The sequence below is a fragment of the Peromyscus leucopus genome, chromosome 10, assembly GCF_004664715.2.
Source record: "Peromyscus leucopus breed LL Stock chromosome 10, UCI_PerLeu_2.1, whole genome shotgun sequence".
Classification (NCBI taxonomy): Eukaryota; Metazoa; Chordata; class Mammalia; order Rodentia; family Cricetidae; genus Peromyscus; species Peromyscus leucopus.
This window is the reverse complement of record NC_051071.1, coordinates 24,902,553-24,924,067: the sequence shown is the minus strand read 5'-3', so window position 1 is coordinate 24,924,067 and position 21,515 is coordinate 24,902,553. Positions and strand designations below refer to the sequence as shown.

The following is a 21,515-nucleotide window of genomic DNA, read 5'->3' as shown; positions in this document are numbered from 1 at the left end:
TAATATCTTCACAGCTGAACCAGGCTTGCCCTTTATTGAAACCTTTTAATCATTTTCTGTTACATGGGGTCTTTCCCTCATACACAATTCTCCTTTCTTTTACCTGATGCTTATGGTCTTGGCTGTGGCTTTTATAAATTATGCCCTTGATCTGACTGCTGTGGAATAATGCTTTTGTACACTGGTTTAATAAAAACGTTGATTGGCCAGTAGCCAGACAGGAGGTATAGGTGGGATAAGCAGACAAGGAAAATGCTGGGAAGAGGAAGGCTGAGTGGGGAGATGCCAGGGAGCCATCCAGGGAGCAGCATGTAATGGCACACAGGTAAAGCCACAGAACGTGTGGCGACATATAGGTTAACAAAAATGGGCTGAGTTTAAGTATAAGCTAGTCAGTAGGAAGCCTGAGCTAATGGCTGAGCAGTTTTAATTAATATCAGCCTCTGTGTGATTATTTTATAAAAGGCTATGGGACTGTGGGTGAGAGATTTGTCTCGACCGCGGGCAGGCAGGACACAGAAAAACTTGCAGCTACATCTGATCATTATTTTTATTTATGTGTAGCTTTGATTTACATGCAGCAGTTTCACATCTAACAGATTGTACAGATTTTACTTGTTTGTAATTTTTTTAAATTATTATATTTATTTATTTATTTTGTATAGGAGGTCAGAGGACAGTTTTTGGAGAGCTGGATCTCTCCTTCCACCATGTATGTTCTGAGGACTGAACTTAGATCACCAGACTTGGCCACAAAGGGCCTTTCCCAGCTGAGCCATGTGGCTGGCCCGTTTGTAATTTTTAAAGGGACAGTACTGAATTCCGAGGAGTCCATCAAACCATCTGCAAACGTTCACGGCCAGAACATGCTGTTGACTTTTACCTCTAACTTAAACCTTATCTGGGGCTTCTCCACTTCCACGGCCCAGAGCCTGTAGCTCAGGGTTGGTTAACAGTGGTGAGAGTGGGCGTTGTGCCTGATGTGGAGGAGGAATAACTTAAAGTGCAGAAGCTGTGGTGGGTTCCCAGCAAGACCCTCTTCTAAATACAAACTCACCTCTGGATGCTCAAAGTGAACTACCAGAAGGTGCTGAATTGACTTTCATTTTTTTTTATTAGTAAAATCCATTTACTTCTTACTGCCTAGTAGGGGTGAGTGTGAGGCTTCCCTCCCACTCCAAATCTTTGGTTCTTAGGGGTGCAATCTGATGTAAGGGAATGGCAAGCATCCTTGGACATCCTGCCTGCACGGCTGCCACCTTCTGCACCAGCTCCTCTAAGTGTGATCACTGGGGATGCCATGGACTCTGAATCTGTACAAACAAGTATACTTTGGATGCCCCCAGTTGCTGAGGATTTGAAGTCTCACACATAACAAAGACTCAGACGCTGCATTCTGGAAACAAAGAAAACATGAATGAGTTATAAAAGCTGCTCTCAAAGAATCCCAATGAACACTGATATAGCGGGGAATGTGGGAACCTCTTTCCTTCCCTAACACAAGTACTTTCAAATAGTGCTCTAATGGATGGGAAAAGGAGCTCCTGGAAGGGAAGAGCCCATGACCAGATGGATATCGGGACATGAAGGTATGCAGGAGGTCTATGCACACCAGTGGCTCTCACTGCGGCTGACTCCCCTCCTCACACTCACTGCTGTGCCAATAAAAGGAGAGTTTTATGAAAAAACAAGACCCTGAAAACCATCTGTGAAGGCCGAAGTAGAAGAAACATGAGTTAAAGGCTAGCCTGAGCTACCATAGCAAGACCCTGTTTCATTAAAATGAAAATAAGCACAACCTCAACAAAACTCAAAGCTAATATGAATCCAAACCTATATGAATATGCAAATAATACATAGAACTCTACAGATATGTTCATTTATCATAGTTAGCCATCCCTTGGTATCCGGGAAGATGACTTCCAGGACCTCCTGGTGATAACTAGATCCATGGGTTCTCAAGTCCCCTATATAAAATGGCATAATATTTGCATGGAAGTCAGGGTTAACTTTCCACATAGTTAAGACCATCTCAAGATGTCTTACAGTCCTGAACATGGTGCAAATGTTATATAAACCATCACTATGCTGTAGTGTCTAAGACACACTACCAAGGAAAATCTTTACTTGCTTAGTACAGTCCCAAAGACTTTTCCATCTGCAGTGTGATTCTGTCTGTGATAGCAGAGCTGTTTAGGCACTTGGTTTGGGTGGGGCTTGGACCAATTTCAATTTTTGTTGACCAAAAAGTATCATTAACACCTGTCCTTACATAGTATGAGATGCTTTCTACCTCTCTTTAGTTACGTCAATTCCTGGGCCTAACTATAAATAATGAAGAGGTATTTTACACACTTCAGTGCACTTCAGGAAGTTTATCAGTTAACAGTGGGTGTTTTCCCTCATTGGCTTAGGAAGAAAAGATGTATCTATATTATCTGGCATTAAATATTGACTGAGTTCATTTTTCCCTCTCTCCACCTCATCACACCTTCAAAGCTAGCGCCGTTACTCGAGACAGACAAAGCAGTCACTATCAAACTGAATTGCTCATATGGTAGATTGTTTCCTGTACATGTGCTGGGTGCACTATTAAAAGAAAAAGGACTAAGAACTTCAATACATAGGAAAATAGTAGAAAGTGAGAATGAGTTAGAAATTGCTTTTGTAATTGTCTATTATAATTAATTGTGCACCAATAACATACAGTTAAGTGATGTACATTAAAATACATGTGAGCATTTGAAGCAAAGAATAGATTTATGACAGCCTTCCTTAGCTTTTGCTTCAGTTGTAATTATTTTCAGGCAGCAGTTCTAGCAAATCCCTCTTAGTGATGAGGCCAACAGACCTTAGCGTTTCCCAATGGATTTTTACCTGGAGCTCGAATGTTTGAATGGTTGTTTCCGTTTTGTTATACGTAAACTGACCTAGAAGCATTTCTTCTCCTTCACATTTTTTCAGAACGCCCTGCAAAGAGAACAACAGGTATGGAGGCTGTAAGCAGCGGGTGGGTGCTCCATGGAGGGCAATGGATGCAGGTGTTCAAGCAGAACAGTTCACCTGCAACCGCCTGTGCTGGAGCTGGGGAGATGGCTCAGAGGATAACATTGCTTGTTGTGCAAGCTTGAAGACTTGCGCTCAAATCCCCAGCTTCCCCGTGAAAAAGGCTGCCTGTGCTTGTAACCCCAACACTGGGGATCAGAGACAGATAGAACCCGAGAACCCACTGGCCAGCAAGGTGACAGCAAGGTGACTGGCCAGCAAGGTGACAGCAAGGTGTGACAAGTGTCCAGTTCAGTGAGAGACCCTGTTTCAAAGTAAACAAGACCGAGAGCAACAGAGGAAGCACGTGGTTCATCAATTCTGCAATACAGAAGGAAAATGGGAAGGACTTGTTTTTGCTAAATGATTCCTGCCTGGAGGAACCAGCCCGAACGCCTGCAAATAAGGAACAGTAGTGAGCGTAAACACAGACCTGCCAGGCCTGCCAAAGCTCATCCCTAACTCAACCCTGCAATGCATGTGAGCACCAGAGGCTGCAATCAGGGAAGCCTCAGCAGCACGCAATTAGAAGCACTGGTGGGTACAGGAAGTGGGCTCCAGCCTCCTCTAGCCAGTCATATCAAAGGGCAGAGGTAAGGCCTAAGCCTTCGAGGAAAAAATGGGAGCAGGCACTCAGACAAAAACCCCGGGGAAGGTCAAAGGGCAGCAGACAGAAACACAGACTCCTGTGGCTTGAGGATACACGAGCACCACAGGGACTTAGGCTGCAAGCCCAGACAGGCTCGGGATCTGGGCCATGGTAGGCTAGAGGACAGGGAGCAGAGCAGCTCAGGTCTGAGGCTTGGCTGACTGTCATTTCAACAGCCAGTCCATGGCAGTCCCTGCCCACCAGCGCCAGCCAGAGATCCTTCCCTGAGCCAGCTGGTTGTGCAGCTGAGGTCTGTCCTGTGCAGACCAGCCAGGTTGACACTTGCCACATGCAGGAATCCTTTCAGAGTCTACTGCATTGACTGTGCGGCCGGGCTTCAAAGGAGCATCAAGGCATTCAAGAAAAGCAACTTAAAAGATCCACAGAGAGAGACATTCAGGCCCAGCGGCGGTCCACAGAGGTAGACAGGCCCGGCGGCAGAGACAAGCAGACACAGGTAAGCCTGCGGCGGGAGCTCGTGGAGGTAGACGGGCCCAGTGGCGGCAGCCGGCAGAGACATTCAGGCCCAGCAGTGGCCCACAGAGGTAGACGGGCCCAGCGGCGGCCTGCTGAGGTAGACAGGCCCGGCGGCAGAGACAAGCAGACGCAGGTAGGCCTGCGACGGCGGCCCGTGGAGGTAGACGGGCCCAGCAGCAGCCCGCTGAGGTAGACGGGCCCAGCGGCGGCAGCCGACAGGGATATTCAGACCCGGCGGCAGCCAGCAGAGACACTCAGGCCCAGCGGCGGCCCACAGAGGTAGACGGGCCCAGCTGCGGCCTGCTGAGGTAAACAGGCCCAGCGGCAACGACCGACAGAGACATTCAGGCCCGGCGGCAGCCGGCAGAGACATTCAGGCCCAGCGGCGGTCCACAGAGGTAGACAGGCCCGGCGGTTGTGGAGACAAGCAGACGCAGGTAGGCCTGTGGCGGCGGCCTGTGGAGGTAGACGGGCCCAGCAGCGGCCCGCTGAAGTAAACGGGCCCGGCGGCAGCGGTCGACAGGGACATTCAGTCCCGGCTGCAGCCTGCAGAGACATTCAGGCCCAGTGGCGGCCCCCAGAGGCAGACAGACCCAGCGGCAGCTGACAGGGACATACAGGCCCGGCGGCGGACTGCAGAGGTAAACAGGCCCAGGGACGGAGACAAGCAGACGCAGCTTGGAACAGGGACGCCCCTAACCCCAACATCTGGGGAAGAAGCTATCTTGGTGGGTCAGAACCAGAACGAATCTCAACACTCCGTCTGAGGACAACCCAGGGCCCAGCTGCTGATCCTGTGAAACCCAACAACTTGGAGGTGTTGGTCAGACTACCCTGCTCAGCTGAAACCCATCTGGGAGAGGGTTCAGATGCCTACAGTTTAAAGTCTGAAGAAACAAGATCAGCTGAGGAGTTGACAAATGAACAAAACGTGACCTGGGAACACAGAAGAAGGCGCTACCCAGACACCAAACCAGATCACCAGAATCATAAGTATATAATTCACCGATCGAAATCAGCTGCCCCTGAAGAAATAGCCCAATAACACCAATTTAACCAAGAACCACTACTAAACTAAGACTAAAAATTAGAACAAGAGAGGCACTCTCAGACACAGACACCACCTGCACCTCACAGAGGAAGAGATGAGTAGACGCCAGTGCAAAAATACAGGCAACAACATAAAGACCTATATGGCAACATCAGAACCTAGTGATTCTACACCTGCAAGACCTAAACATACCATGACAGAAGAAACAGAAGAAATCAACCCTAAAAATGACATTAAGAAGATGATAGAGGCCCTTAAAGAAGAAATAAAACATTCCCTCAATGAGGAAATAAAAACTTTCCTTAAAGAGGAATTGAAAAACTACCTTAAAGAGGAAATAAAAACTTTCCTTAAAGAGGAAATAAAAAACTCCCTTAAAGAGGAAATAAAAACTTCCCTTAAAGAGGAAATGAAAAACTCCATTAAAGAGGAAATAAAAAACTCCCTTAAAGAAATGGAAGAAAAAACGAACAAAAAATGGGAAGAAATCAAATCAAGCCAAGAAAAAGCAATTAAACAGATGAAAGAAACATTCCAAGATCTGAAAAATGAATTTGAGACAATAAAGAAAACACATGCTGAGGGAATGCTGGATATAGAAATCCTGACAAAACGAACAGGAACCACAGAAACAAGCATAACCAACCGATTGCAAGAGATGGAACAGAGAATCTCTGACACTGAAGACACGATAGAGAAAATAGATTCGTCAGTCAAAGAAAACAATAAAGACAAAAAAGTCCTAACACAAAACGTCCAGGAAATTTGGGACACCATGAAAAGACCAAATCTAAGAATAATAGGGATAGAAGAAGGAGAAGAATACCAACTCAAAGGCACAGAAAATATATTCAACAAAATCATAGAAGAAAACTTTCCTAACCTAAAGAAAGAAATACCTATGAAGATACAAGAAGCTTACAGAACACCGAATAGGCTGGATCCAAAAAAAAAGTCCCCTCGCCACATAATAATCAAAACACTAAACACACAGAATAAAGAAAAAATATTAAGAGCTGCAAAGGAAAATGACCAAGTAACATATAAAGGCAAACCGATCAGAATAACACCAGACTACTCAATAGAGACTATGAAAGCTAGAAGATCATGGACAAACCTCATGCAGACACTAAGAGACCACGGATGCCAACCCAGACTATTATACCCAGCAAAACTCTCAATCACCATAGGTGGAGTAAACAAAATATTCCAGGATAAAACCAGATTTAATCAATACCTGTCCACAAACCCAGCCCTACAGAAAGCACTAGAAGGGAAAATTCAACCCAAAGAAGCTAAACACATCCATGAAAAATCAAGCAATAGATAATCCTACACCAACATACACCACAGAAGGACAACACAACACAACCAAAAAAATAACAGGAATTAACAATCACTGGTCATTAATATCCATCAATATCAATGGTCTCAACTCACCTATAAAAAGACACAGGCTAACAGAATGGATAAGAAAACAGGACCCATCCATATGCTGCATACAAGAAACACACCTTAACTCCAAAGACAGACACTACCTCCGAGTAAAGGGCTGGGAAAAGGTTTTCCAAGCAAATGGACCTAAGAAACAAGCTGGTGTAGCTATCCTAATATCTAATAAAATAGACTTCAAACTAAAATCAATCAAAAGAGACCAGGATGGACATTACATATTCATCACGGGAAAAATCCACCAAGATGAAGTCTCGATTCTAAACATTTATGCTCCAAATACAAAAGCACCCACATTCATAAAAGAAACACTACTAAAGTTTAAAACGCACATCAAACCCCACACATTAGTAGTGGGAGATTTTAACACACCACTCTCACCAAAAGATAGATCTACCAGACTGAAACTTAACAAAGAAATAAAGGACCTAACAGATGTTATGACTCAAATGGACCTAATAGATATCTACAGAATATTCCATCCTAACACAAAAGAATATACCTTCTTCTCAGCACCCCATGGAACCTTCTCAAAAATTGACCACATGCTTGGACACAAAACAAATCTCAACAGATACAAAAAAATTGGAATAACCTCCTGTATCTTATCAGACCACCATGCCTTAAAGTTAGAACTCAATAACAACAAAAATTATAGAAAACCCACAAACTCATGGAAACTGAATAATGCCCACCTGAAACATCAATGGGTCAAGGAAGAAATAAAGACAGAAATTAAAGAGTTCCTAGAATTCAATGAAAATGAAAGTACAACATACCCAAACTTATGGGACACTATGAAAGCAGTGCTAAGAGGAAAATTCATAGCTCTAAATGCACATATAAAGAAGATGGAGCAATCCCATACCAATGAATTAACAGCACAACTGAAAGCTCTAGAACAAAAAGAAACAAACTCACCCAGGAGAAATAGACGCCAGGAAATAATCAAATTGAGGGCTGAAATCAACGAAATAGAAAACAAGAGAACAATACAAAAAATCAATGAAACAAAGAGTTGGTTCTTTGAAAAAATCAACAAGATAGACAAACCACTAGCCAAATTAACCAAAAGGCAAAGAGAGAGCACCCAAATTCACAAAATCAGAAATGAAAATGGAGACATAACAACAGACAATGAGGAAATCCAGAGAATCATCAGATCATACTTCAAAAACCTGTACTCCACAAAAATGGAAAACCAGGAAGAAATGGACAATTTTCTGGATAAATACCAAATACCAAAATTAAATCAAGACCAGATAAACCATTTAAATAGACCAATAACCCCTAAAGAAATAGAAACAGTCATCAAAAGTCTCCCAACTAAAAAAAGCCCAGGACCAGATGGTTTCAGTGCAGAATTCTACCAGACTTTCAAAGTAGAACTAATACCAATCCTCTTCAAAGTGTTCCACACAATAGAAACAGAAGGAACACTACCAAACTCTTTTTATGAGGCTACAATTACCCTGATACCCAAACCACACAAAGATGCAACAAAGAAAGAGAACTACAGACCAATCTCCCTCATGAACATTGATGCAAAAATACTCAACAAAATATTGGCAAACCGAATCCAAGAATACATCAAAACAATCATCCATCACGACCAAGTAGGATTCATCCCAGGGATGCAAGGATGGTTCAACATACGGAAATCAGTCAATGTAATACACCATATAAACAAACTGAAAGAAAAAAACCACATGATCATCTCCCTAGATGCTGAAAAAGCCTTTGACAAAATCCAACACCCCTTCATGATAAAGGTCTTAGAAAGAATAGGAATACAAGGAACATTTCTAAACATAATAAAAGGAATCTATAGCAAGCCAACAGCAAACATCAAATTAAATGGAGAGAAACTCAAAGCGATACCACTAAATTCAGGAACAAGACAAGGCTGTCCACTCTCCCCATATTTATTCAATATAGTACTAGAAGTGCTAGCTAGAGCAATAAGACAACAAAAGGAGATCAAAGGGATACAAATTGGCAAGGAAGAAGTCAAACTTTCACTATTTGCAGATGATATGATAGTATACATAAGTGACCCCAAAAACTCTACCAGGGAACTTCTACAGCTGATAAACTCCTTCAGTAAAGTGGCAGGATATAAGATCAACTCAAAAAAATCAGTAGCCCTCCTATACACAAATGATAAAAGGGCTGAGAAAGAAGTCAGAGAAACATCACCCTTTACAATAGCCACAAATAATATAAAATACCTTGGGATAACACTAACTAAACAAGTGAAAGACCTTTTTGATAAGAACTTTAAATCTCTAAAGAAAGAAATTGAAGAAGATATCAGAAAATGGAAGGATCTCCCATGCTCATGGATAGGTAGGATTAACATAGTAAAAATGGCAATCTTACCAAAAGCAATCTACAGATTCAATGCAATCCCCATCAAAATCCCAACACAATTCTTCACAGACTTGGAAAGAAAAATACTCAACTTTATATGGAAAAACAAAAGACCCAGGATAGCTAAAAGAATCCTATACGATAAAGCAACCCTTGGAGGCATCACCATCCCTGACCTCAAACTCTACTATAGAGCTATAGTAATAAAAACAGCTTGGTACTGGTATAAAAACCGACATACGGACCAATGGAATCGAATTGAAGACCCTGACATTAATCCATGCACATATGAACACCTGGTTTTTGACAAAGGAGCCAAAACTATACAATGGAACAAAGAAAGTATCTTCAACAAATGGTGCTGGCATAACTGGATATCAATATGTAAAAGATTACAAATAGATCCATATCTGTCACCATGCACAAAACTCAAATCCAAGTGGATCAAAGACCTAAACATAAATCCAGTTACACTAAACTTAATAGAAAAGAAAATAGGAAGCACTCTTGAACGCATTGGCACTGGAGACCATTTCCTAAATAAAACACCGACAGCACAGACCCTGAGCACAACCATTAATAAATGGGACCTCTCAAAACTGAGAAGCTTTTGCAGGGCAAAAGACACAGTCAATAAGACAAAAAGACAGCCAACAGATTGGGAAAAGATCTTCACCAACCCCACATCTGACAGAGGATTGATCTCCACAATATATAAAGAACTCAAGAAACTAGACATCAAAGCACTGAACAGTCCAATTAAAAAATGGGCTAAAGAGCTAAACAGAGAATTCACAAAACAAGAACTACAAATGGCTGAAAGACATTTAAAGAAATGCTCAACATCCTTAATCATCAGAGAAATGCAAATCAAAACGACTCTGAGATACCACCTTACACCTGTTAGAATGGCTAAGATCAAAAACACCAATGACAGTCAATGTTGGAGAGGATGTGGAGCAAAGGGAACACTCCTCCACTGTTGGTGGGAATGTAAACTTGTACAACCACTGTGGAAATCAGTATGGCGGTTTCTCAGAAAATTAGGAATTGAACTACCTCAAGACCCAGCCATCCCACTCTTGGGCATATACCCAAAGAATGCTGATACATACCATAAAGATACATGCTCAGCTATGTTCATAGCAGCACTATTTGTAATAGCCAGAACCTGGAAACAACCTAGATGCCCATCAACGGAAGAATGGATGAAAAAAATGTGGTACATATACACAATGGAGTACTACTCAGCAGAGAAAAACAATGAAAGCATGAAATTTGCAGGCAAATGGATGGAACTAGAAAAAATCATCCTGAGTGAGGTAACCCAAACCCAAAAAGACAGTTATGGTATGTACTCACTCATTGGTGGATTCTAGATATAAAATGAACAATCAGACCACAACCCATAGAACCATAAAGGCTATATATATATAGCATGGAGGTCCCTAGGACGACTGTGGCATATAATAAATTTCAGTTTTACTCAATTATTGAAAAAAAATAGCCAAATGAATGGAAACACATGAACTATGAACCAAAGGCTGAGGAGCTCCCAGCTGGATCAGGCCCTCTGAATAGGTGAGACAGTTGATTGGCTTGATCAGTTTGGGAGGCATCTAGGCAGTGGGACCAAGTCCTGTGCTCATTGCATGAATTGGCTGTTTGAAACCAGGAACTTATGCAGGGACACTTGGCTTAGTCTGGGAGGAAGGGACTGGACCTCCCTGGACTGAGTCTAACAAGATGACCACAGTCCTCGGGGGAGGACTTGTCCTGGAGGAGGTGGGAATGGAGGGTGGGCTGGGGGTAAGGGGAGGGCGTGGGAGGGGGGAGAATAGGGGAACCCATGGCTGATATGAAGAACTGAATGGTATTGTAAAATAAAAAATATATATCAAAAAAAAAATAAATAAATAAATAAAAAATCCCAAAAAAAAAAAAAAAAAAAAAAAAAAAAAAAAAAAAAAAAAAAGATCCACAGAGACCCTGTAAACAAACAGAAGATGAAACTAAACTCTGCTATCAGAGGTAAAGAAGACAATCCTGCCAACACAAAAGACTCTAAGTAAGCAATATTTGTGGAAATCAAAGTCTTAGTGAGTATGAGTATGGTGAAAGAAAATTTTACATGGGTGTTAACATAAAATAGATACTGTCTTTCAGAGATCGACTATGAATCAGAAAAGGAAAATGAGAACAGACTTCAGGATTCGGGAATGAGACCCCGCAGTAACAGCCATGCACCAGGCTCATCTAGCAGTCTCAGATTGGAGCCAAAGGGAGAAGAGCTCCAATGGGGTGCCTGGGAGGAAGGGAGGAGGGCGAGGGAAGCACGGTTTATCTGACTTGAATTAGCAATGGGGGAATGCGCACCCCTGATGAAGAGCTTGGCAATGTATTAGAGATAGAAATGTACCAAAGTGAGCAAATAAAAAGACAGGTGGCAAACACCTTTGGAGATGTTTAAAATGTGTTCAGTAAAAAAGTAACTTTCAAGTGTTCTATGGTTCAACAGAAAGTCATGCCCAGTAGTCACCAGGAAAATGCTGACCATTGATTGAGACAAACAAAAAAAGACATGCATCTCTCCCCCTCCCCCACAAGCCTCGAGCGTGAAACACAGGTTTAGGAGTTGCAATCCAATATGTATTCACACAGAAACAAAACCCAACATCTGTGGTAAACTCTTGACACAAATATTCACAGTCTCATCCGTAAAAGCCCAAACCCTGCAAGTAACTCTTAGATGTCTACCAACTAATGGATAAGTAAAATACAAACAATCAAATATTTATTCTTTGCTTCCAAAAAGAAGTCAAATATTGACAAGTGCTACAATGTAGCTGAACCTTGCAAGCACGGTGTTAAACATTCACTAGAGAGCACACAAAACAATATGATAATCATGTCCAGCACAGGTGAATTTATGAGTCAAAGTCCATTAGTGGTTGCCAAGTGCTAGGGATGTGATGGGGATGAGAGGGGAAAATTAAGCAGTATTGGGTTCCTTTGGGAGGCAACAAAAAATGTTCTAAAATTGGCTGGGTGGTTGTGGCACATGCCTTTAATCCCAGCACTTGGAAGGCAGAGCCAGGTGGATTTCTGTGAGTTTGAGGCCAGCCTGATCTACAGAGTGAGATCCAGGACAGGCACCAAAACTACACAGAGAAACCCTGTCTCAAAAAAACCAAAAAAGTTCTAAAATTGTAATGGTAGACTCAGAGCTGTGAATGTATATATACTGGAACCACTGAAGTGTGCACTTCAAATGGTCCTGTGCTATGTGAATTATATCTCTGTGAACCTATTTTTTAAAGACAAAGATAGTGGATGGGCAGAGCCACAGAAAAGATGTCATTTTCATCTTCCACTGGAGGGAGCCGCCAAATAATATCTAACACTGAAAAATTAATAACGGTAAAGGAAAATACGGAAGCAGGTACCTCACTAACAGGAGAAACTGCTGCTAATGGGACCTTGGAGATAAAAAGAACTGGGAACAGGGAGAAGCAGGAAGGTGCCTTATCCTTATGAAGTTTGTGTAAATAGCCAGCATTCTGAAATAGGTATATGTGTATAACTTTTAGTTGTAAAGTAAAAATATAAAGTCAAACTAAAAATCATCTGGTCCAATCCTCCCAGTTTGTAACTAACAAGGCAAAAGCCCTCGAAGTAAAATAATACACAAGAAGTCAGTACACAATTAAAAGGTGAGTCCAGGGCTGGCGATAGCTTAGTAGTAAAGTTCTAGCTTAGCCTACAAGAGGCCCTAAGTTCAATCCCCAGAGACACGAGTCTAGCTCCTCCTTCCCAGGCAACACCCTCTATCTCAATCCACATTGAATGACAGGTTTAGACAGCTTCTCACATAGACAGAGAACTCCTTGGGTGCGCTCGAGGTATTTCCTGAGGGGGACACCTTCTCTGAGATGTGCTCCATGGTAACTGCTGTTGGGATGATTTTCCTGGCTAGCTTGATCAGGATATGACCCTGGGAGCCTGGAAAGGCCCAGCACTTTCCAGGGTGGACATCTGGCTGGAAAGAAAGCACAAAATTAATCTCTTTTCTGGGTACATAAATCTCATCTTTCAATATCGAGCACCTCATCACTAGCAACTGTAAGTGTCTTAGGACATCTAGCAAACAGGAGACCTTCCCAAACACCCTACGTCTGGTCCATCGGAGCCTTTACCACGGCAGTGTGTTTTCTTTCACTGCTGTTACTAGACTGCTAAAAGGCAGCTAAAGGTAGAATTGTGAATGGTGCTGGTGGTGCTGGTGGTGATAGTGCCCATGGTTTGGATGGTGCTGGTGGTGCTGGCGGTGGTGATAGTGCTCATGGTTTGGATGGCACTGGTGGTGATGAGGAAGGAGACAATGGTGTTTATGGTGGAGGTGATGATGGTGGCAGTGAAAATGAAGGTGATCCTAGTGATGGCTGACGGGGAGACGACCATGGTGGATAATAGTGGTGATGGAGGTCCTGGTGGTAAAGAAGAAAACCACAATATTTCTTTTATTAGATGTAAAATTGTAACCCGGCCAGAAGAGAGTGTAGGTTTGACTCTGAAGACACAGTTTGAAAGCAACTTCTGATATACGGCTCATAGTGTGTTGACAGTCATGGTCTTTCCAAGTGAACGGAAAGGCTAAGTGGACATTTCTGTTACAGCCAACCCTGTGAGGACATGCGATTGGCATCGCATCTAACGCCGACTGGCATTTGGGGCACAGCCTCTTTTAACAAATGTTTGTTGAATGACTGAAGTTTTCAGTGGAAAAGGGAGGTCACAGAATCAATGCAAGTGAAAGGTATGGAATTCCATGTTCTGACAAAGTCTAGTTTTCTGATCTCAAAAACACAATAATTAAAAATAGTTTAGTGCTGTAAGATAAATAATAGAAATGGTATAGAAATGTAAGAAGTGCCTAGGTTCTGTAGGTAGCGTGGATGTCCTTGCCTCCATTTTAAACATAAAGACAATCATGGACCTTGACAACAAAATTGTAAGATGGATGTGACGTCGTCCCATTTAGCACTTACCTGAAGAATCATGTCTGGTGGCGTCTCGTAATTGAGGAACCCTATCCCGTGCCAGTACAGTTTTGCTTTATTGTTTTTGTAACTTTCTGAGGTCCCAGCTTCAATGACAGAGGCTCCTAAAATTTCACAAGATTTTAAACTTAATACATGCCATCTGGAATTTAATGATATCTCTGGAGAGCTATTACTGGGGGAAAAAAAAAGTCAAATCCACACACAGTCCTCGGTTAGGCCAGTACCACTGACATTCTACCATTTTCAGAAAGGTGTTTGCTCATTTGTTTCTTGGCTTTGAAACAGGGTCTCACTAGGGACTGAAGGCTGACTTTGACCTTGCAGCCGTCCCCCTGCCTCAGCTACCTAAGTGCTTGGAGCAAAGGTCTGTGGCACCACATCCAGACAGAAAGTCATGTTTGAGTCTTCCAGTTTCACAAAATTTCTCAAATATTGGAGCAAATGAATCAAAGCTAAAATTAATATGTATGTTATATTTATCATCATCCAGAAAAAAAAAATCAGACTTTCTGTCATCCTTGTTCAACTCAAAAATGGAAAAAGCAGCAACACCACGCCACAGGCATGCCCTTCACGCGATTATGTAAGCTCATCAGTCTTTAATTTTTTTGTAGGAGATTTCATTGTAATCAAAGAAATGTAAAAGTATTTACTGAACATAATCCTTTCAAGTTATTTCATGTTAGGAAGGAAACATTTTTTTGAGACATAAGAAGTTTTAAAATGCCAATCTTTTCTTCAAATCTCGCTTGAGTAGCACAGTCTAACACTGAGGTCCGTGCGCTTGTATTAACGTCCACGTTCTTGACCAGGTATCTAGTTTATGTACTTTTTCTGCGATAGCACAGTTTGAAATTTTAAATGTGGGCTCATGGTTGCCACATGCAGGAAGGGGAAATGCAAATCTCCCTTTAAACTTGAAATTTAGACACTGAATAATATTTAGGAAGATGGCTCAGCGGTTAAGAGAGTGGTTGGCTCTTCCAGAGGGTTTAATTCCTAGAACCTACTTCAGGTAGCTCACAGCCACCTTTGACTACAGCTCCAGAGACACCGGGGACTCCTCTGGCTTCCATGAACACCCCCCCCCACACACACACACCACACACACACACACACACACACACACACACACACACACACGATTAAAAACTTATCTTAAAAAGTTTTGAGTAACAGTCTTACGTTATACAATATTTGGGACATGCTTATCCTACAATTGCTTGTTCTCTAAAACTGAAATTGAAGCAGGCATCTTTTATCTTAATTAATATTCCTACTTGTATGACCGACTGGACAGGAAAACTCCTTTTGCATGCCAAGCTAATATACATCTGATTCCCAGCTACAATCCTTACATAAAAAAAAAATTGAATTGTGTGTTTTAAAGAAACTCATATTTATTATTTTCATTTATTTATTTTTTTAAGTTTTTGTTTTTTGCTTTTGTTTTTGTTTTGTTGTTTAGTTTTTTTTTTTTTTTTTTTTTTTTTTTTTCAAGACAGGGTTTCTGCCTGCCTCTGCCTCCCGAGTGCTGGGATTAAAGGCGTTGGCTTAGTTTTTAGTTCTAATTAGCTGTCTTGAGAAATTATTCACACACCCAATAATTCCCCCATTTAAAGGTACAGTTCAGTGTTGCTTATTCTGAATTAGGCCAGCCATCAACACAGCAAATTTAGAATGAGTCAGCTCCAAAAAATCCCATAGAGAGTAGCAGTCCTCCATTTTCTTCAGGCTCCAGCCCAGGCAGAGACAGCACTGATCAATCCTTCACACGCTCACCTACCACAGTCCATCCTTTTACAGTCTCTTCGCAGAGCATCACAATCTGCAGCTTGTTTTTCCTGCTACTTAGGCTTAGCATAAAGCATTTGAGATTCCTGTGTGTAGTAAAGGGCACCACAGAACCATTCTTTATGCTGCCTTCACAGTACTTGTTTCATCTGTTAGTGGGCCTTTCCAATTTTGGTAACTACCAACCTGGTCACACAGGTATTCTCATATGGGTTTTCATCTGGGTTTTGCAGAGCCGAGGCTCGAACCCAGGCCCTTGTGTGTCCTAAATAGGCACTCTTACCACTGAGCTATACTCCCAACTTTGGCATGCACGTTTTGATGTAAATGTAGGATTTACCTCTTAGGTGAATACCTGGAGGTGGCACAACAGGGTTCCTAGGGCTGTAGTTAACTTGAGAAGCAGCTGTCAGGCTGCCTTCCAAATGGACCACTTAGTATCCTCACATACACGTACGGTGGATGAAAGCCCAGGGCTTCCTGGTGTCTGCAGCACTTGGCAGGCTCTCTGTCTGCCACTCTGGTAGATGTGTGCTGATGTGTATTGTGCTTTTAATTCCCATCTCACTAATGAATAATGATACCCAGTATTTTTCCATGTTCCTTGAGTAGTTGAATTTCTTTAATAAAGTGTTTTCTGATCTTTTGCCCAGTTTTAAAATTGGGTTTTCTGTTCTATTATTATTGAAGTTTGAAAGTTTTCATAAATTTTAGATCCAAGAGCTTCGCTAAATTTATGTGTAGTCTCTCTCCAGTCTGTGAATTGTCTCCTCATTCTCTCAATTGTCATTTTTAAGGACAGAAATTAATGCTAATGGGGTCCAAACTGTCCATTCTTTCCCTTTGGGTTATGTTTCAGTGTTCTCTTTAAAATATCCTTTCCTAGACCGAGGAAGGACAACTGAAAATTCAAGGCCAACCTGAACTACAATGTGAGTTCAAGGTCCACTGGACAACTTATCAAGACCCTGCCTCAAAATAAAAATTCAGCAGTTACTCTGAACCTGATAGAAGAGAAAGTAGAAAGTAGTCTTGAACGCATTGGCATAGTAGATCACTTCCTAAATATAACACCAGTAACACAGACACTGAGAGAAACAATCAATCAATGGGACCTCTTGAAACTGAGAAGTTTTATAAAGCAAAGGATGCGGTCAACAAGGCAAAGCGACAGCCTACAGAATGGGAAAAGGTCTTCACCAACCCCACATCTGACAGAGGGCTGATATCCAGAATATATAAAGAACTTAAGAAATTAGACATCAAAACGCCCAACAGTCCAATTAAGAAATGGGCTATAGAACTAAACAGAATTCTCAACAGAGGAAGCTCAAATGGCTGAAAGACATTTAAGGAATTGCTCAACACCCCTAATCATCAGGGAAATGCAAATCAAAATGACTCTGAGGTACCACCTTACACTGCTGTGGATATCATTCTGTATAAATAAAACACTGATTGGCCAGTGGCTAGGCAGGAAGTATAGGCGAGACAAGGAGAGAGGAGAATTCTGGCAAGTGGAAGCCTGAGTCAGAGAGACACTGCCAGCCGCCGCCATGACAAGCAGCATGTGAAGACGCCAGTAAGCCACAAGCCACATGGCAAGGTAGAGATTTATGGAAATGGATTAATTTAAGCTATAAGAACAGTTAGCAGAAGCCAGCCATGGCCATATAGTTGGTAAGCAATATAAGTCTCTATGTTTATTTGGCTGGGTCTGGGTGGCTGTGGGAATGGTGGGTGACAGAGATTTGTCCTGACTGTGGGCAAGGCAGGAAAACTCTAGCTACATTACACCTGTCAGAATGGCTAAGATCAAAAACACTGAAGACAGCTTATGCTGGAGAGGATGTGGAGCTAGGGGAACTCTCCTCCACTGCTGGTGGGAATGCAAGCTTGTACAACCACTTTGGAAATCAATATGGCACTTTCTCAGAAAATTGGGAATCAATCTCCCCCAAAACCCAGCTATACTACTTTTGGGCATATTCCCAAGGAATGCTCAATCATACCACAAGGGCACTTGCTCAGCTATGCTCATATCAGCATTGTTTTTAATAGCCAGAACCTGGAAACAACCAGATGCCCTTCAACTGAAGAATGGATGAATAAAATGTGGTACATACACACAATGGAATACTACTCAGCAGAGAAAAACAATGACATCATGAAGTTTGCAGGCAAATGGATGGATCTAGAAAAAATCATCCTGAGTGAGGTAATCCAGACTCAGAAAGACAAACATGGTATGTACTCACTCATAGGAGGATACTAGATGTAAAACAAAGATTATTAGACTGCTACTCACAACTCCAGGGAGGCTACCTAGAAAACAGGACCCTAAGAAAGACATGGGGACTGCCCAATGTCAGAGAAATGGATGAGATCTACATGAACAACCTGGACGTGAGTGGGGGTAATGAAGGGCAAGGTTTGAGGGAATGGGGAGTGGGAGATCCCAGCTAGATCAAGAACAGAGAAGGAAAACAAGAAATAAGAGACCATGTAAATGAAGACCACATGAGAAGAGGAAGAAGCAAAGTGCTGGAGAGGTCCCCAGAAATCCACAAAGATACCTCCACAATGGACTGCTGGCAATGGTCGAGAGACAGCTGGAACTGACCTACTCTGGTGATAGGATGGCCAAACATCCTAATTGTGCTAGAAATCTCATCCAATGAGTGAGGGAACCGGATGCAGAGATCCATGGTCAGGCCCCAGGTGGAGCTCCAGGAGTCCAATTGGCGAGAAAGAAGAAGGTTTGTATGAGTGAGATTTGTTGAGACCAAGATTGGAAAAAGCACAGGGACAAATAGCCAAATGAATAGAAACACATGAACTATGAACCAATAGCTGAGGAGCCCCCAACTGGATCAGGCCCTCTGGATAAGTGAGACAGTTGATTAGCCTGAACTGTTTGGGAGGCATCCAGGCAGTGGGACCGGGACCTGTCCTCAGTGCATGAGCTGGGGCTTATGCAGGGACACTTGGCTCAGCCTGGGAGGAGGGGACTGGACCTGCTTGAACTGAATCTACTAGGTTGAACTCAATCCCCAGGGGAGTCTTTGTTCTGGAGGAGATGGGAATGGGGGATGGACTGGGGGAAGGCGGGGGGTGGGGGGGGTGGGGGGTGGGGGTGGGGGGGGAAGAGGACAAGGGAATCCATGGCTGATTTGTAAAATTAAATTAAATTATAAAATTAAATTAAATTAAAAAAATAAAAATTCAGGGAAGGTCTAAATATAGCTTAATGGTAGGGTGCTCGAGATCAATCCCCAGGGCAACAAAATAATGAATAAAACAACTGTACATCTCTTTTCCTTTACTCTTCATTCTAGAAATTGTATAACTTCCTGCCTTATATTCACACTTTAGGTTAATTTACATTAACATCTGGTAAGTTACGGCTAAGGTTTAGTTTACAATAAATGTCCTTTGTGCCAGAGCTGAGGGCTTGGCTTTTCTGTTTTGCCAAAACCCAATTCACCATGACTGACTCTGGACTTGTGTTCTATATGCCACAGTCTCTTCATTTCTGGGCCTTTATAATAATCCTGAAAACCTGTTACCAAATGTTCCAGCCACACATGCACATGCACGCACGCACACACCAATATAAGCATCAGTTTTTCTAGTAGTTTGTCCTGTTTTTTCTGTGTTAGCAATCGTGTTGGTTATAAGTTGACATATGTTAGTCCTTTTCTAATTTGCCTGCTTTGTCTTCCCTCTTTCTTCCTCTGTTCCATTCTTGTCTTGGAGCATGGGCAAGGACTTCTGAGGTGATGGTAACTAAGAGTGATAGAGTGGGCATCCTTACTGTTTCTGATCTTAGGAGAAATCTGGTTTAGTTGTCCAGAAATCCCTGCATGTTAACATAAAGAATTATGCAGACATTCTTTGTTAGGTTGAAGGAAATTTCTCTAATTTGTTGAGAGTATTTAACCATAAATGAATTGAATATTGTTAAATGATTTTAATTTATCTAAACTTATTACCACATTGACCAGATTGTTAAATCTCTTGTACCAAATGACACAGATCTACTTTCAAAGGATAAGGCTTTTAGTCCCAGAAGAGGATCTACTTATTCACACAAATCTATTGCCACTCTTGTGTGTTCCTGAATTCAGTTTGCAGTAAGACATTACAAACTGAAGCTGGAGCATGGTGGCATACACCTTTCATGCCAGCATTTGGGAGGCAGTGACAGGCCAATTTCTGTGAGTTTGAGGCTTGCCTGGTCTACATGCATAGTGAGTTCCAGGACAACCAGAACTATATAGTGAAACCATGTCTCAAAAAACAAACCATATTACAAAGTGATAAAAAGAGCAAGTGGATCATTTGAGCTAGAGTTTTCTCTTTGTTTGCTTATTTAGTCATAGTACAATTACCACAGTGCTCAGGGGCCTAGTTTACAACAGGCAAGCACTGTGTCACTGAACTATAGCCCTAGACATAGTTTTCTTTCAGAGAAATTTAAGTTCGTGATTTCTCTACTCAACACATCTCTATCCACTTCTTATTGAATGACTTTTGATGGACTGTACATTGTAGGAAACTAGTTCACTCCTCAAGATTGTCTCTCACACTGCCCTACCCTCTTCCCCTCTGCACTGCCCATAGACCACAGCAATTACAATTCACAGCCTAAGTAAGCTCTTAAGGGTTCATTTCAATTGGAAGATGTTGAGCATATTACTTTGGAAGCCACCTTTAAGCACCAGCCTTTAGTCTGCACTAATGCGTTTAGCATCCCTGCAGGGGATTTCATTTTGGTTCATATAATACAAGTGTTGCCTGTCTGCTGAGCTTAAGTATTCTCTTCCTGTTTGATTTCCCTGTGTCAGCTCAGCTTTCTCTGGGGTCCTTCTAGATACATGCTAGTGGGGTCTCAGAAGCAATCAATGCAATAATTTCTAATATCTTCCTTAGTATCTAATTTGATAATTTCACCCCTTCTCATATGTGTCATTTTCTAATAAAGAATTTTAATGGTCTTAAAGCAATCCTTTTTTTTTTTTTTTTCCTGTACTCACCAGCTGACTTCAGGGCATAATCAGCCATCTGTATTTGGTCCCCTCTGAACTTTTTAAGTACATAATGTACCAAGTTTGACATCTCCTGTAAAGATTGGAAGAACAGTTTTCTGTTATTAATCTCTACCAACTGCTTGCATTTTTACCCTTTGTTTCATGGACTTGGACCTGGACTCCTTAATCTGAAGAATTCTAACAGCTCCCAGATGCTCTCAGAGCTAGGCACTGATGCACTTAGATGTCTTGTCCACAGCTCTGTGGGAGTGACCTTTCGCAGACAACTCAAAGAACTAAGGCTAAGGTATGATTGGGACCATGGTCACACAGAAGGGTGTGGCTCCCTCGCAAGCCCCTCCCCCGCTGCACCATGGTACCCTCCCACGGGATGAGATGGAGCCATGCCAAGTGTGCTGCGTCCTTTACTAATGTCCTATACTTAGCAATAGAGACTGGAATATTCTATAGCTATCTGAGAATCTGGCAGCTTACAAAGGCCAGATGATTGCTTATAACATCAATTTTTCACCCACTTGAATCAGCGTTGGGCTCTGAAGGACACCCCTGTTCAAAAA

At 42.1% G+C, this 21,515-nt stretch overlaps 1 protein-coding gene across 6 annotated transcripts in view; it reads right to left on the bottom strand.

Annotated features, from left to right (window-relative positions):
• Positions 1-532: 532 nt before the first annotated feature.
• Sun3 (Sad1 and UNC84 domain containing 3) overlaps positions 533-21,515 on the bottom strand; it is a 40,557-nt gene continuing 19,574 nt past the window's right edge. For all 6 annotated transcript variants that reach the window (XM_028891007.2, XM_037208994.1, XM_037208995.1 and 3 more), the window contains 5 exons: positions 20,944-21,028; positions 14,096-14,211; positions 12,919-13,086; positions 2,878-2,970; positions 533-1,396 (listed from right to left, as the gene is read on the bottom strand). In XM_028891007.2, the coding sequence (XP_028746840.2) occupies positions 1,277-1,396; positions 2,878-2,970; positions 12,919-13,086; positions 14,096-14,211; positions 20,944-21,028 (582 nt within the window). In that variant the 3' untranslated portion in view covers positions 533-1,276. The remainder of the gene's footprint in view (positions 1,397-2,877; positions 2,971-12,918; positions 13,087-14,095; positions 14,212-20,943; positions 21,029-21,515) is intronic.